This window comes from Podarcis filfolensis (genome assembly GCF_964270895.1).
Source record: "Podarcis filfolensis genome assembly, chromosome: 5".
Taxonomy (NCBI): Eukaryota; Metazoa; Chordata; class Lepidosauria; order Squamata; family Lacertidae; genus Podarcis; species Podarcis filfolensis.
In genome coordinates, this window is record NC_139608.1 from 92,875,912 (window position 1) to 92,893,079 (window position 17,168).

A 17,168-nucleotide genomic window follows, 5' to 3' on the forward strand; every position below is an offset into this window, starting at 1 on the left:
GTGGAACGCCCTCCCACCAGATGTCAAAGAGAACAACAACAACCAGACTTTTAGAAGACATCTGAAGGCAGCCCTGTTTAGGGAAGCTTTTAATGTTTGATGTATTACAGTATTTTAATATTTTTTTTGGAAGCTGCCCAGAGTGGCTGGGGAAGCCCAGCCAGATGGGCTGGGTATAAATAATAAATAAATTATTATTATTATTATTATTATTATTATTATTATTATTATTATTATTAATTGGGTTTAGGGGATGTCTTCCACCCCCCCCCCCAATTTATTACAATACCATCCTCTATTATAATTCCCTTGCTTTTGATATTTAAGTTGTAACTACATCCCTTAAATCTGCAATTAATGGGCTAACATTGCGGGTGATACCCAACAAAATAGTTATTTGGGCTTCTTGTTGTGCCATGGAATTACCTTCCCTCTCCTTTCCTGCTCCCTCACCCTATATCTGTTATTGATTCTTCCCACCCGCCAGCCTTCCAGAGCAGATTTTCTTTGTGGGGACACTATGGGAAGAGTAGAGGGAGGCGAAATTCTGATTCACGAATGGAACTAAGAGTACTTTGTTGGATACTGTCCTGGATCTGCATTCAGTTTAACCTGCAACATGGAAAATATGTTGCCTTGGCAACTGAAGGGAAACTGTTGGGTGCTTAAAATAAATTGTCCATGCATGCAGGGCTAACCCAAGGCATTTTGGTATCTGAGGAATAATATCCACAAGAAGTCCCTCCCCAGTTAAAACAGATGACCATTTGCCATCTCTAATGAACCTGTTAGTTTGGGAACCTAATAGTAAGGTCAGCCCTTGTATACACAAAAGTATACAACAAAAAGCGCTTCAGACATAATAGTATTATGTGAACAGATGTAGATGGACCCTTATGCTCACGTACTCCTATTCCTTTCCCTGGAACAATCCTTTCTTTCCATTTGAGGCAAATTATTCTTCAACATTCAGATGAACTTGGCGCTGTGGGTTAAACCACAGAGCCTAGGACTTGCCGATCAGAAGGTCAGCGGTTCAAATCCCCGCGACGGAGTGAGCTCCCGTTGCTCGGTCCCAGCTCCTGCCAACCTATTAGTTTGAAAGCACGTCAAAGTGCAAGTAGATAAATAGGTACCGCTCCGTCGGGAAGGTAAACGGCGTTTCCGTGCGCTGCTCTGGTTCGCCAGAAGCGGCTTAGTCATGCTGGGCACATGACCCGGAAGCTGTACATCTGCTCCCTCAGCCAATAAAGCGAGATGAGCGCTGCAACACCAGAGTCGGTCACGACTAGACCTAGCGGTCAGGGGTCTCTTTACCTTTACCTTTAATTATCAGTCCTGGTTTCAGGTTTGAACAAAGGAAGAAGCGAGATGCTGCCTCCAAGGGCAACAGGAAGTACACAAGTCCAAGGCTCAAGTACATTAATTCGAAACCACAAGTTGGGAGTTATCTCCCCAAGAAAACAATCAAACTCCTCTTAGGTCTTGGACTCATACACTTCCAGTTGCCCTTGGAGGCAGCAATTCACCTCTTCCTAGGAAAAGTGTGAATTGATTTGTGGTTGGAATAGTCTGGTCTAGCAATTTTGGTAATTTATTCTCGTTATTGACATCTAGCTTGGGCTGGACTTCATTAAATGTATATACCACCCTTCACCCATATTAAATTTCTATGCCACCCTTCATTTATAGGTCAAAACCAGCACTTTGAATGGGAAAACTAATTGGCAGCCAGTGCGGTCAAGCCAGGATTGACATTATAGGCTCAAACCATCTTGCCCTGGTGAGCAAGTTGGCCACTAAATTCCGCACCAGCTGAAGTTTCTGAGCCATTTTCAGAGGCGGCCCCCACATGTAACATGTTGCAGCAATCTCACCTAGAGGTTTTGTTGTTGTTGTTTAGTCCTTTAGTCGTGTCCAACTCTTCGTGACCCCATGGACCAGAGCATGCCAGGCACTTCTGTCTTCCACTGCCTCCCGCAGTTTGGTCAAACTCATGCTGTTAGCTTCGAGAACACTGTCCAGCCATATCGTCCTCTGTCGTCCCCTTCTCCTTGTGCCCTCCATCTTTCCCAACATCAGGGTCTTTTCCAGGGAGTCTTCTCTTCTCATGAGGTGGCCAAAGTATTAGAGCTTCAGCTTCACGATCTGTCCTTCCAGTGAGCACTCAGGGCTGATTTCCTTCAGAATGGAGAGGTTTGATCTTCTTGCAGTCCATGGGACTCTCAAGAGTCTCCTCCAGCACCAGAATTCAAAAGCATCAATTCTTCGGCGATCAGCTTTCTTTATGGTCCAGCTTTCACTTCCATACATCACTACTGGGAAAACCATAGCTTTAACTATACGGATCTTTGTTGGCAAGGTGATGTCTCTGCTTTTTAAGATGCTGTCTAGGTTTGTCATTGCTTTTCTCCCAAGAAGCAGGCGTCTTTTAATTTCGTGGCTGCTAGAGGTTACTAGAGCGTAAGACAATAGGGGTGCAGCTGGGCCACCAACTGAAGCTGATGGAAGGCACTCCTTACCACCGAGGCCACCTGAACCTCAAGCAACAGATCATTAAGCAAACAGTCTGTGAGCACCTAGAAAGGAATGCTGTGATCACCAATAGTCAGCATGGATTTCTGAAAAATAAGTCATGTCAGACTAACCTGATCTCGTTTTTTGACAGAATTACAAGCCTGGTAGATGAAGGGAACACAGTGGATGTAGCCTACCTTGATTTCAGCAAGGCATTTGACAAGGTGCCCCATGATATTCTTGTAAAGAAGCTGGTAAAATGTGGTCTTGACTATGCTACCACTCAGTGGATTTGTAACTGGCTGACTGACCGAACCCAAAGGGTGCTCATCAATGGTTCCTCTTCATCCTGGAGAAGAGTGACTAGTGGGGTGCTACAGGGTTCTGTCTTGGGCCCGGTCTTATTCAACATCTTTATCAACGACTTGGATGATGGACTCAAGGGCATCCTGATCAAATTTGCAGATGACACCAAACTGGGAGGGGTGGCTAACACCCCAGAGGACAGGATCACACTTCAAAACGACCTTGACAGATTAGAGAACTGGGCCAAAACAAACAAGATGAATTTTAACAGGGAGAAATGTAAAGTATTGCACTTGGGCAAAAAAAAAAATGAGAGGCACAAATACAAGATGGGTGACACCTGGCTTGAGAGCACTACATGTGAAAAGGATCTAGGAGTCTTGGTTGACCACAAACTTGACATGAGCCAACAGTGTGACGCGGCAGCTAAAAAAGCCAATGCAATTCTGGGCTGCATCAATAGGAGTATAGCATCTAGATCAAGGGAAGTAATAGTGCCACTGTATTCTGCTCTGGTCAGACCTCACCTGGAGTACTGTGTCCAGTTCTGGGCACCACAGTTCAAGAAGGACACTGACAAACTGGAACGTGTCCAGAGGAGGGCAACCAAAATGGTCAAAGGCCTGGAAACGATGCCTTATGAGGAACGGCTAAGGGAGCTGGGCATGTTTAGCCTGGAGAAGAGGAGGTTAAGGGGTGATATGATAGCCATGTTCAAATATATAAAAGGATGTCACATAGAGGAGGGAGAAAGGTTGTTTTCTGCTGCTCCAGAGAAGCGGACACGGAGCAATGGATCCAAACTACAAGAAAGAAGATTCCACCTAAACATTAGGAATAACTTCCTGACAGTAAGAGCTGTTCGACACTGGAATTTGCTGCCAAGGAGTGTGGTGGAGTCTCCTTCTTTGGAGGTCTTTAAGCAGAGGCTTGACAACCATATGTCAGGAGTGCTCTGATGGTGTTTCCTGCTTGGCAGGGGGTTGGACTCGATGGCCCTTGTGGTCTCTTCCAACTCTATGATTCTATGATTCTATGAATCCAGGACCCCCAAGCTGCGTACACCCTCCTTCAGAAGGATGTGTAACCCCATCAAGAGCAGGCCACCTCCCACCCATCCAGTCTAGGGAACCACCCGCTAACCATGAATTGGACTTCACCTTATTGGCTCTCATCCAGTCCGTTACTGAGGCAAGACAGCCGTCCAGCACATCTATTGCCACACCTGAATATATAAAGTAGAGCTGTGTGTCATCAGCATATTGCTGACAACACATTCCAAAACTCCGGATGACTTCAGCCTTTCACCCAAGTGTCAGGCGACCTCTTGGCCATTGTCTTCCTCAGCAACACAATTTGGGCAGCACTTAATTGACTTTTTCTTGCTCTGGATTTTATTTTGTCTGGTCACTTGCTGTGCTAGTGAACTAGGGGATCTTATTTGCCCCCAACCCGTGAAGTGAGGGATTTATTGAATCCATATTGACTTGATGTTGTGCAGATATGTCGACAGAGAAGGAAGCGAACCCTTTGGAGAAAGAGAATTGCCTCTAATCCTTTGTTCATTGTTTGGAAAGCCTTACCACTTTCAGTTTTCTTGACTGTCTCCTCATCTTGGCCCAGATGACTGTTCCAACTTCGCTAACATTTAGGGTGCATATTTGCCGAGTCTCCTCCCGTCATCTCGCGGATTGAATTAATTTGTTTTGAAATCAATTTCAGTATTTTCTCTATTTACATATTGTGTGTGGCACAGACACTCATATGGCATGTGTTTCATACTTAGAAGGAATATATCAGTTAGATCCTCTGTATCTTTAAGAAGACTGTATGGGATTGAAATTCTGCTCCATTGCCTCCTTTATGGGGTTCCTAATAAAGTGGTACTGGGACGTGGGTGGCGCTGTGGGTTAAACCACAGAGCCTAGGGCTTGCCGATCAGAAGGTCGGCAGTTCGAATCCCCGCAACGGGGTGAGCTCCCGTTGTTCAGTCCCTGCTCCTGCCAACCTAGCAGTTCGAAAGCACGTCAAAGGGCAAATAGATAAATAGGTACCACTCTGGCGGGAAGGTAAACGGCGTTTCTGTGTGCTGCTCTGGTTTGCCAGAAGCGGCTTAGTCATGCTGGCCACATGACCCGGAAGCTGTACGCCGGCTCCCTCGGCCAATAAAGCGAGATGAGTGCCACAACCCCAGAGTCGGCCACGACTGGACCTAATGGTCAGGGGTCCCATTACCTTTAATAAAGTGGTACCTTGGGTTACATACACTTCAAGTTACAGACGCTTCAGGTTACAGACTCCGCTAACCCAGAAATAGTGCTTCAGGTTAAGAACTTTGCTTCAGGATGAGAACAGAAATCGTGCTCCAGTGGCACGGCGGCAGCAGCAGGCCCCATTAGCTAAAGTGGTGCTTCAGGTTAAGAACAGTTTCAGGTTAAGAACGGACCTCCAGAAAGAATTAAGTTCTTAACCCGAAGTACCACTGTATTTGATCCAGGGAGAAGAAGTTTGAAAAGTGCACTACAATTATAGGAAAAGCTAAACATCTTTTTCACCCATCTATTAGAAGCATAATGCCCTGGTAATACCTTTTCTACTAAATTCCAGTCTAATTAACAAATCTGTCCCCGTTATCCACAGTTGCTTACCTCATCCAAGAATGGGAGATTCTATAAAATACAATAGGCCGAGACATTTTTGGGGATAGAAAGACAGAATGCTTTACTTACCCTCCTGTCAAATATACATGTAAGTAATTATGGCAATATTCACATTATCTGCCCATTTCCATTTCTCATTATCAGGCCCAAACTTCAAATTCTGAAATATGACATCTTTCTGTCAATTAAATCTGAATGGCTCCATAAACAAATGAGGAATCTGAGCCAATTACTTCCCTCGAAATCCATATAGGAGAGTGCATATGACTATTTAAAACTTGATTGATCATAATAGGCCTATTAATTTCAATAACGTTTTGGAAAAAAACCCAAGGGGTCCTGAATAAGCTATAAAACTCTGACCTATTTTTAAAAAGCTTTTTATACATTTATTGTATATACAAAAAAGATGTTTTATTATATAGTACTACTACATGATGTTTTTAAATAGCACACAACTATACTTCACTATCATTGCCTGCTTACATTACAGAAACATATTGCATTTGCCATGGGAAAACCTAGTGCCCAAGTCTCTAGATTTCTTTAGGAGAGCTCTCTTTTGTGCTTCATCAAAGCGATGGACCTGGAGATCTTGGTCACGGTCAAATGGCCGCCTCTCCTGCGGCTTCTTCTCCTCGGCGGCTTTGCTCTTCAGTTTTTTCTGATGCAAATCCATGAGAGATTCAGATCTCTGGGAGTCCTTGATAAGAAGAAGAAAAAACAACTCAACTGGAAACTATTACAATAATTATTCAGGCTGAAGAAAAGTAGAGATAAAAATGGAGACCTTTTAACAAAGGGCTGCAATCCTACACTCGCTCACCTAGGAGGATGTCCCTGTGAACTGAGGCTTACTCCTGAGTAGACATGTATAGGACACTACTGCACTTATAAATTTTTAAAAGTAGAACCAAAGGAAATAAGTACCAAGAATCCAAATGAACGTCAGGTTAATCCTTCCTTTGCCATTTCTCCATTCCAATTTCAAGATCACCCTTTAACCTCTAAGGGCCACACAAGGATAAAAGATCATTGAGGGTCCTTCTCTACCTATTTATAAATGGCATTTCTATGCCACCTCATAATCAAAGTTGTATTAGATATATTCCCATTGAAAGAAACGTCCCTAAAGAAAAAAAGGAAGAGGGGAAACGTGAAATGATACATACATTGTATGAAGACAACTGCTCAACCAGTCTTTTGTCTTTCTCGGACAGGAGAACTTCTGCATCGTCCTTACTGATGGACTTTTTCGCATCTGGCACTTCCTGACAAATAAACAACTGGTTAGCAGGCACCAAAGGCTATCTATACTTAAATCGATCTGTCTGGAGCACAAATCTGCTTCTTAATGCAAGGAAATTACCAGCCATGCTTTTCAGGCATGTTCAGTGTATAGGTGCAGAGCACCCAATCTAGATTAACAGGTTGGGATACTTCTCCCATTTAAAACTCTCAGAATGCTGCAAGCCCCAGCTCTCTCGTTTCAGAATAAGGGGGTGCCAAGGTTCCATTTTCTATTCATACTTCAGGAGGCAAGAAGCCTTGCTCATCATAGGGCCACTGGCATTTTTCTTATCTCTGATGTTGCTTTTTCTGTTACGCTTGTTTACCCCACACCCTTTCACGTAATGCTATACTGGAGTGTCATCTAGAGTGCAAATGCTCACACTGCAATTCTCCCTAGTCCATCAATCCTCCTCGCTCCTTCTGCAATCCTGGAAAGGCTGCCAGGTTTCTGGCTCACCACTGGGCTTATTTAGCCCAGACAAATGACTCTTGTTCAGCCTCTGTCCCTCCTCCTTTCCTCCATTCCGCTCTCTCCAGCTTCTGTAGCTTAAAGAACAGCTAGGAGTGTGGCAATGTCAAGACACCCGGCTGCTAGTGTTCCGTGCTACTTCCAGACCAACTTTGTTTACATCTGGTCAGGCTGGCAAAGAAGCAGAGTGGACACACCACATTGGACTCCCCACACAGCACTGAGAACAAAGCACAGGACTCTTGGGGGCATGTTCTGTGAGAGCAGCCATGTTACAGTTGCATCTCGTAGCAAATGCGACCCAAGCTGAGGACTTATTTCACAACAGCTACCATGGTACTGTGGGTAAGGCAAGCGGGGCAAAACTTGTTGTTGTTGTTTAGTCGTGTCCGACTCTTCGTGACCCCCTGGACCAGAGCACGCCAGGCGCTTCTGTCTTCCACTGCCTCCCGCAGTTTGGTCAAACTCATGCTGGTAGCTTCGAGAACATTAACCAACCATCTCGTCCTCTGTCATCCCCTTCTCCTTGTGCCCTCCCACCTTTCCCAACATCTCCATTTCTTCCCCTTCTATTTGCCAGGAGGTGATGGGACCAGTGGCCATGATCTTCGTTTTTTGATGTTGAGCTTCAGACCATATTTTGTGCTCTCCTCTTTCACCCTCAATAAAAGGTTCCTTAATTCCTCCTCACTTTCTGCCATCAAGGTTGTGTCATCTGCATATCTGAGGTTGTTGATATTTCTTCCAGCAATCTTAATTCCTGCTAGGGATTCATCCAGCTCAGCCTTTCGCAGGGGCAAAACTGGATGTGTCTAAAAGCAAGACAAAATCCTTCTACTGCAACCCAGCTGCTTTCCCTGTCCCTCAAAAGCTCCTTGCCTGGCTTCCCCCCTGCACTGCTAATAGCAGCTGCCACCTCGGCAATGCTGGCAACACCAGCATCCTAGGCCCTGAGCCTAATTAAATGTTCTGCTTCACGAAGCAGAATGGTTCCAAAGCAATATGCACATGCAGCTCCTCCAACTGTGCAGCTGTCTCTTTGTGACTAAAGAAGCCCTCGCACAAGCAAAGAGTCCCATGTGTACATCAGAGTGGTGTGTACATAGGAGGACATGTGGGCAAACGAACGCTCACCTGGGCTTTCTTTTCTCTGTCGGCTGGGGTATCAGTCCAAATGGATCTATCTCCCGATTTGTCATCAGCTCTTCTTTTGAACGTCCGTGGACCGAGTCCAAAGCTTTTGAGTTCTGGTGGTAGATCCGTCATCCAAGATTCTCTTTTAGCTTGTTTGGGTCCATCCTTTAAACAGCAGACCAACAAAATTAGAAACACGCCTGAAGCTGACAAGGCTTAAAAATAAAACCATCAGGAATTAAACTCACATCTTTACCGAGAAGTTTATCTTTCATTCTCTGAGCTCGACATTCAATCTCTCTAGTTGTGTTGGATTCTACTGGTCCTTTGGCAGGCATTGGGCCAATCATGTCTTCCTCCTCTTCGCTGCTATCCGTAGTCTTTATTACAACATGAAATACAAACAAATTCCATCAACCCTGTATTTCTCAAAATAAACATACTTCTTTTGTATCTTGTCCGTCTACTTAATACATTCCTTACATCTCTCACTTAACATGTATTTCTCCTAAGGCCAATGTAACTCTCTTTACCAGAAACCAAGATGTGGCAAAATAATGAATTATTCTAAGTAGCTCAATTTGCGTATTTGTTTAAAAACCAAATGTATGGATTTTAGCCAAATCTTCTTTGTTATTATTATTTTAATGAAAAGTGCTGCACAAGTGAAAGGAATAAAGAACATACCAGTAGACAAACCTGTTTACAAGGTATGAGGTAATTTTAGGCAGCTATCTGCTTTGAATTGTGGAGAAGACATAGTTTCCTTTCTGCAATCGTAAGGAACAGAAACTTTATCTTTAAACATTTGAAGCCATGCTTCTCCTGACTCCCCAGTCATCCCTGGGGCTACAGCAGGGGTGCCCAAACTTTTTTCAAAGAGGGCAAGATTTGAAGAAGCGAACATGTGTGAGGGCCGATGGAGGTTGTTGAGCTTTTGGTACCACTTTAGCTAATGGGGCCTCCCGCTGCTGCCATGCAATTTCTGTACTCATCCTGAAGCAAAGTTCTTAACCTGAGGTACTATTTCCGGGTTAGTGGAGTCTGTAACCTGAAGCGTCTGTAACCTGAAGCATCTGTAACCTGAGGTACCACTTTATTAGGATTTTATCCAGGGACATATACTGCCACGGGGGCCAGATTAAATCGACCGGCAGGACAGATTAGGCCCCTGAAACGGACTTTGGACATGCCTGGCCTACAGAAATTGAAGGCCAAGAACTTGAAAATAACTTGGTAAAGCAGCAGGCTTGCTTTGGGTGATGACCATATATCCAGCCTACCAGAAACCAGGCATGGCACTACATAGCATGACTAAGTCCTCCAGCATCTCTCAGTGATAAGGCTCTTTGAACTACACAAGTACATCACTAGAGCTTAGTGACCCACTGTGCAGGAGCAAAATCCTCGTCTCAAAGCATTGCAATGGTTTTTCCACAGGTACCATTAGTTACACAGTGCATCCTGCAAGTGCAGCTTAAAGACACACTTCCTTGTTGCTACCCTCCAGGGTCACAGAGCACTACTCAGCAGAAACACCAATCCTATTGGGCCAGGGGGTTTGAATCTTGCTATTTATTTTCTTAAACAGTTTTATATTTCATTATTTCACTGTGTATTACTTTGAAGATGTTGTAGAGCGGTAAATTTAAGTATAGTTTTATACACTGAGGTCCAGCGCCGAGGGCCTTCTGGCGCTTCCCTCACTCCGAGAAGTGAGGTTACAGGGAACCAGGCAGAGGGCCTTCTCGGTGGTGGCGCCCGCCCTGTGGAATGCCCTCCCGTCAGATGTCAAGGAAATAAACAACTATCTGACTTTTAGGAGATATCTGAAGGCAGCCCTGTTTAGGGAAGTGTTTTATGTGTGATGTTTTATTGTGTTTTTAATATTCTGTTGGAAGCTGCCCAGAGTGGCAAAGGTAAAGGTAAAGGGACCCCTGACCATTAGGTCCAGTCGTGACCGACTCTGGGGTTGCGGCGCTCATCTTGCTTTATTGGCCGAGGGAGCCGGCGTACAGCTTCCGGGTCACGTGGCCAGCATGACTAAGCCGCTTCTGGCGAACCAGAGCAGCGCACGGAAACGCCGTTTACCTTCCCGCCGGAGTGGTACCTATTTATCTACTTGCACTTTGACGTGCTTTCAAACTGCTAGGTTGGCAGGAGCAGGGACCGAGCAACGGGAGCTCACCCCATTCGACCTTCTGATTGGCAAGTCCTAGGCTCTGTGCAAATAAAACCTACCAAACAGAATTGCACACACACTCTTTAAAAGTTATCCAAGTTTACAAACTCCACATATCTTTCTTGAAGTACAACTATCCATAGCAAAACCCCAAACAAACAAACACGGTTCTTCTCCAGGCGGATATTGCTCTGCCTGGATGTAGTGTTCTGACAACCAAGGTTGTGAGTGTGAAGCAAGAATCTCTTGGCCCCACCATTCCTCTAAGTCATGCTGTGACGTATCTTCCTCTAGGTTTCTTCAGTGAAAGAAGGGTGCTTAAGATGTCTACCTATGCCACCACAGCTCCTCATCAGTCAGAAAGTGCGTGGGGTTGCTCCCTCAAAAGACAGCGGAGAGGCTTTAAATAGCTAAGTTGCTCTTGCATCAGAATCCACACTGGGTCTTGCATACCACTGGGAAGCTGAACATTCTCACTGCCTACTCATAGACTAGAAGTATTACATTGCAGTAGAAAGGCGAAGATTAGCCAGTTTTAGAGCCACAGTGCTCTGGTTTATTTTGTATTTTGTTTTAACCTTTTGCCTGCTTTCCCCCTAACTTTTATTTCTAATATGGTTTCATAATTTGACCAAGTGTGTGCACTTGCCAACCTCGGGATTCCAGAATTTCCATGTGCCTAGACAGTTCTTGGAGTTCTTGCTACTGAAAGTTTAGGTTCTGAATGGTAAGAGATTGACATGTTCTTCTGAGATCTGGGAGGGATTTGGGGAGCGTAAGCTGCCTTTGCACTCTGGGTAACACAGGGTGTGTTGGTCTCAGAGTTCCTGATCTTCATCCTTTACTTGGGTGGGAAGGAAAAGCACACACCAGTCATGAGCTGTGCTCAGGGGGGAGCAGTGCTCTATTGCAGTCTGTGCTGCAAAGTAAGTAAGGGAAAGGAATAACATCCATTTTCTTCTTTATAAGGCCATGATATAATCTGAATGGAACTAGAGACAACTATCTTTCTTATCATATACTTTCATCTGCCAGATATTTTCGTTTCCAGGAAATTTTACATTTAAGAGAATGAAGAACCTGTGGCATCTTAAAGCTTGTGAAACTTCTATTTTACCTGCTCCTTTGTATTTCAAATTTTGTGTATATAACTTTACTCAACAAGCAAGGCATTTGCAAATCAAAGTGTTACAGAGTTAACATATATGTAACCTTGTCAGATGAATAAATGGAGGTTAGGTTTTGAGTGTGTACGTATATGCATGTGTGTGTGTGTCTGTGTGTGCATTGTTCCAAACATGCTCCACAAATAAAAAGCAGGATCTGTTGTTTCAGGATTATTTTTTCTACACACCTGGGTTGCATAATATATGTTTTCTTCAGCAGCTTCCGATGGTTTCTTAAAGCCAGGTGGTAAGGCAGGACCTATAACAGGCCTCGTGAAGAGGAAAAAAATCATTTTACATTTTAATTTAAAGTCATATTCCAAGGCAGAGAAATAATGGAAGTTGCTACAATGTACAATGCCTGGCGTGCTCTGGTCCATGGGGTCACGAAGAGTCGGACACGACTAAACGACAACAACACAATGTACAAAGTACACTTAATAATGGTCCTAAAAACATTTTCTCTTCTGATTTTGGCGTTATCAACAAGGAGCTTGTGGTGGCAAGTGCTACTCACTCAGAGCCTTTACTATTCCAAATTCCTCCCATCCATTTGACACAACTATTCTCTGCAATTCTGATAGCAATCTATAAATATTTGAAAGGCTATAATGATGAGAGTAACTTGAGAGTAATTTGTACCCTGTTGTTCCAGAGAGCAGGACTCAAACCAATGGGTTCAAATTGTTAAAGGGGGGGGATTTCAAGTAAACCGTAGGAAAAACTTCCTGATAGCACAAGATATTCAACAATGGAACAAACTACCGTATTTTTTGCTCTATAAGACTCACTTTTTCCCTCCTAAAAAGTAAGGGGAAATGTGTGTGCGTCTTATGGAGCGAATGCAGGCTGCGCAGCTATCCCAGAAGCCAGAACAGCGAGGGATTGCTGCTTTCACTGCGCAGCCATCCCTCTTGCTGTTCTGGCTTCTGAGATTCAGAATATTTTTTTTCTTGCTTTCCTCCTCCAAAAACTAGGTGCGTCTTGTGGTCTGGTGCATCTTACAGACCGAAAAATACGGCACTTTTGAAGGTGGTGGTCCCTTCTTTGCAGAAAGTTTGAAAGTGGAGGCTGGACGGCCACCTGCCAGGGAGGGTGCAGCCATGAAATTTCTGCATCACCAAGTTGGATGAGATCACTTTTGAAGACCTTTCCAATGGCAAGTCTATTTCCCGACAAGCAATTTCCTGGAGTAACTCACCTCTAGTCTGCTTTCAACACTTTAGTTGCTGATTGGGGTGTTGTTTTTTTTACATACAGAAATACAGAGGTCATAAAGCGTTCTGCTAACTCACTAAAGTCTGATTCTGAGCAGGAAGAGCAAACAGTCTTTCAGGCACTGTGGATTCTTGGGGGGATATTTACCTTTCTGGGGATTCATCTGGTTTTTTAAAGCCAGGAGGAAGAGCAGGTCCAAAGAATCCATCATCGTCATCTTCCTGATAGCGTCTGTGTTTTCTGCAAATATAATGAAAGCACTTAATTTACTAAAATGTGAACAGTAATTACCTACACTTTGAAAGAAAAGCCTGAAATTATTTCAAGAACTGCATCTCATATCCTGTATGTGTCCTCTATGTCCATGGTAACAGCACTGGAAAGCTATTAGTTCAGAGCAACTTCAATAATATAAATGGCTCACCTATATAGTAAGCCATACTCCCAACTGAGCAGCCGAGTCAACTATTATATACATCAGTGTAAAGGTATGTGGTCTAAACCACTGAGCCTCTTGGGCTTGCTGATCGGAAGGTCGGTGGTTTGAATCTGAGCTCCTGTTGCTCAGTCCCAGCTCCTGCCAACCTAGCAGTTCGAAAGCACGCTAGTGCAAGTAGATAAATAGGTACAGCTACGACGGGAAGGTAAACGCCGTTTCCATGCGCTCTGATTTATGTCACAGTGTCCCATTGCGCCAGAAGCAGTTTAGTCATGCTGGGCACATGACCTGGAAGCTATCTGTGGACAAACGCCGGCTCCCTCAGCTTTAAAGCGAGATGAGCACTGTACTCCATAGTCACCTTTGACTGGACTGAATCGTCCAGGGGTCCTTTACCTTTTACATCAGTGTGCATGAATTCAACAAACTTTGGCAGTCCAGAATAAATGCAAAGGCAAATTGCCACCCACCTCCCTGGCTGAGTGGAGTCTGGAAACGAGTGGGAAGATCTGATTGCTTTCAATGCCTCTCTGAGACTCTCTTTAACCTTCTCTAGACTTCAGAGAATGGTGGGGGTTCTTAACAGATTAAAAAATTCATTTGCCAATGGTGAGCATATCCATGATGTCCTGCATATCCATATTAATTTTAAAACTTATTTGCTTCGATCAGTATATACATTTTTCTGTGCTTTAATAAAACAAAACTTTTTTCAATTTTAATACCAAATAAAATCATTTATGTAACAGACCACCATGGCTGCGAGACCTGCTCTATGTCTTGCAAGCCTTTTTCCACCTGGCCTGGGAGGACAGGGCGAGGCCCTGACTGACTCCAACCACAAAAGCTGAGGCTGCTGAAAAGACCAGACCACCTTGGCTGTCAGTGCAGACCCTGGTCATTAAGCCTGAGCTCCTACAGCCGCTGCTCACCATGAACCACCATTGGCAGGATTGGTCCTCAACAGTATCAGATATGGTTATGATTTTTTATTAATAAAATTATATTGCTAATTATGCTGTTTTGAATTTGCATTTCATACTTGACTTCCTTTAGTAAATTTTTTTGAAATGTTTAAGATAACTTTTTTCTGTTACTTTGCTGTGATAAATGTGCATTCTGTAGTTGACCTCCTTTGTAATGTTTTATTTTGAAACGTTTATGATATTTTAGTTTCCTGTTAATTATGTTGCTTTGAATATATACTTTATATTTGACTTTCTTCCGTAATGTTTTATTCTGAATTGTTTTACTTTATGATTTATTGTAGCCTTAGTGCCTTAGATTGTGACCAGCCCCCAAAGATTCCCTTATTTAACTATCACACCATGAAGAAGCTGTAGGAAATCTAACTTTTTTTTGAGAAGCACAGTTTTAAACAAAACAAGTAAATCCTCCATAGCATTTGCCTGCCAAAGGTTCAGAAGTTGAAAAAAGAAGTCGCGACACACCGTTACCACCTAATACAGAGCTTTCCAAACTGTGTGTTGCGACACGTTTGTGTGTCAGCTGCAATCTGTAGGTGTGTTACACGAACGCTCCCCGTGCTCCTCCTGGGACTGGAAAGGGACTGGTTTAATTGCCGGTTTGCTAGTAAAACTGAATTACTATGTTGTGAAATGATGCATGTTTGAAAAGCGTGTCACTAACATGAAAAAGTTTGGAAAGCTCTGATCTAATGCCGTGATTGCATGATGGTTGTACGTCTGTCCAATGATTGTGATATGTTAAATGATTGTGTTAATGTTCACTTGAGCCCCCAAATGCTGGGAAATTACAGCTCTTTATGGCCATGGTTCAATACAAGGCAATTTCCTATGTTCACACTAATGCACTAACCTGGGCGTTGGACTTGAATCTTTGTCATCTTCAGAATCCCATAGTGTTCCTCCCGGTGCATGAGGAGAAGTGCATTTTTTGTCACAACCATGTATTTCGGAACTACTATAGTAGTCTGGTGGCAACGCTGGCCCTACAACTAAACAGTTAACAGTTTTTCATTTACATTTAGACTAAACTATCCAAATTATATATTTTACACCTAGCAATTGTTTTGAAATACATCACTGATACAAAACTGAATGTCTAGACGGAATCTAGATAACCATCTCAAATATTGTGGAGATTAAATTTCTTAAAACAGTTGAACAGAATAAACATTTTCAATTAAATAATGGCTCAACAGCAGATCAGGTTGCACTGCTCATGAGGCAACAGATGGAGGTATATTTATTCAAAAGTCCTCATTTCTTTTTTCTTTTTAAAGAGAACTATAGCGCTTATAAGTCAAAATTAAAAATTGGGAGCAACTACATAAAGCAACCTGTTCACAAAAGACTTGAGGCAACCAGGAAACAACTGAAAACACTTAATTGCTCTGCAGTTATGAAAGGAAACATACCTGATAAATTATTAGTCCTACAATTAAGAAACACATAAATAGCATAGCTACATAGTTAAAGGTGTAACAGAAAATAGTAACCAGTTGCCAATATCTTTTGTGATTCCTACAACTTTTAGACTTCTGACAGTCCAGCAAAAAATAAGATCAATGGAAATCCTCATTTAACTATGGAAAAGATGGAAAACCTTCAAAACCAACAAGCATTATTTCACATAGTGAAATAACTGAAAAAGTGTAAGACTCCATGTATTAATGGTTTACTTCAGAGTATTATAATAAACAATTAAGCATCAAGTAATAATTTGCTAAGCAATGCAAAGATGCATCTTCCTCAAAACCTGGGCTTACAGATTGAAAATAAAAACAGCTAAAAAAAAACTGGGGGTGGGGCGGAGGGCAACAACCATTAACAAATCATTAAACATTGATAGAATTATTATAGCAGTATTGCACTTAGTAGCATTGCATTCGTGATTCTTGGTGTTTTTTTTAACCAGTAAGCTGCCTTGAACCCTGTCAGGAAAAAAGGCGGTGTGTTTTTATATATATATATATATATATATATATATATATACACACACACACACACACACACACACACACACAGACATATACAGTGGAACCTCAGGTTACATACGCTTCAAGTTACATACGCTTCAGGTTACACACTCCGCTAACCCAGAAATACTGCTTCAGGTTAAGAACTTTGCTTCAGGATGAGAACAGAAATTGTGCTCCGACGGCGCGGCAGCAGCAGGAGGCCCCATTAGCTAAAGTGGTGCTTCAGGTTAAGAACAGTTTCAGGTTAAGAACGGACCTCCGGAACGAATTAAGTACATAACCAGAGGTACCACTATATATATACACACACACACAGACACATACGACAATACACATATTCTATAATATATATATATTCTATATACTTATATATACATTACACACACACACACACACACATATAATATTTATATATATACTAGAATATATATATTCTTACATATACAATATACAATAATATACAGTATTCTTATCCAGATGGTTTGAGGCGACTCGTCCAAGCTAGCCTTCCCGGCTCACTGCGTCTAAAACCCCGCAGGAGCCGAAATCCCCTCCTGCCCCGGACCCCTTCCTCACCCGGCCCGAAGTCCCCGCAGGGCTCCGCTCGGTCGGCTTGCGCCGGCAGCGAGGGCCCCGCGGCTCCTCGCGACGCCATGGCAGCACCCGGAAGTGCCTCTTCTTTAGCCGGGCCTCGCTCGCTCGCTCCCTTCCGCCCGGGCTTCTCCGCCCCTCAGGGCCTTCCGCCGCCCACTTCCGGCGCTCGCGGGCAGAGTGGGCGGGTCTTCCTTCCTCCTCCTCCGCCGGGTATTGGCCGCGGTC

At 43.4% G+C, this 17,168-nt stretch overlaps 2 protein-coding genes across 2 annotated transcripts in view; one reads left to right on the forward strand and one right to left on the reverse strand.

Moving 5' to 3' along the window:
- SPON2 (spondin 2) overlaps window positions 1-3,623 on the forward strand; it is a 460,822-nt gene extending 457,199 nt beyond the window's left edge. Inside the window, exon 7 of the transcript XR_014548637.1 lies at window positions 3,483-3,623. The gene's annotated coding sequence lies outside the window, so the exon portion shown is untranslated. The remainder of the gene's footprint in view (window positions 1-3,482) is intronic.
- A 1,894-nt stretch (window positions 3,624-5,517) lies between these two features.
- Window positions 5,518-17,148, reverse strand: GPALPP1 (GPALPP motifs containing 1). Its single transcript, XM_083615969.1, has 8 exons — window positions 16,926-17,148; window positions 15,224-15,362; window positions 13,093-13,185; window positions 11,916-11,997; window positions 8,628-8,759; window positions 8,380-8,544; window positions 6,656-6,754; window positions 5,518-6,186 (listed from the first exon to the last, which is right to left on the reverse strand). The coding sequence occupies exons 1-8, from the start codon at window positions 17,002-17,004 to the stop codon at window positions 5,971-5,973; spliced, it is 1,005 nt and encodes a 334-aa protein (XP_083472095.1). The 5' UTR covers window positions 17,005-17,148; the 3' UTR covers window positions 5,518-5,970.
- Between the last annotated feature and the right edge of the window lie 20 nt (window positions 17,149-17,168).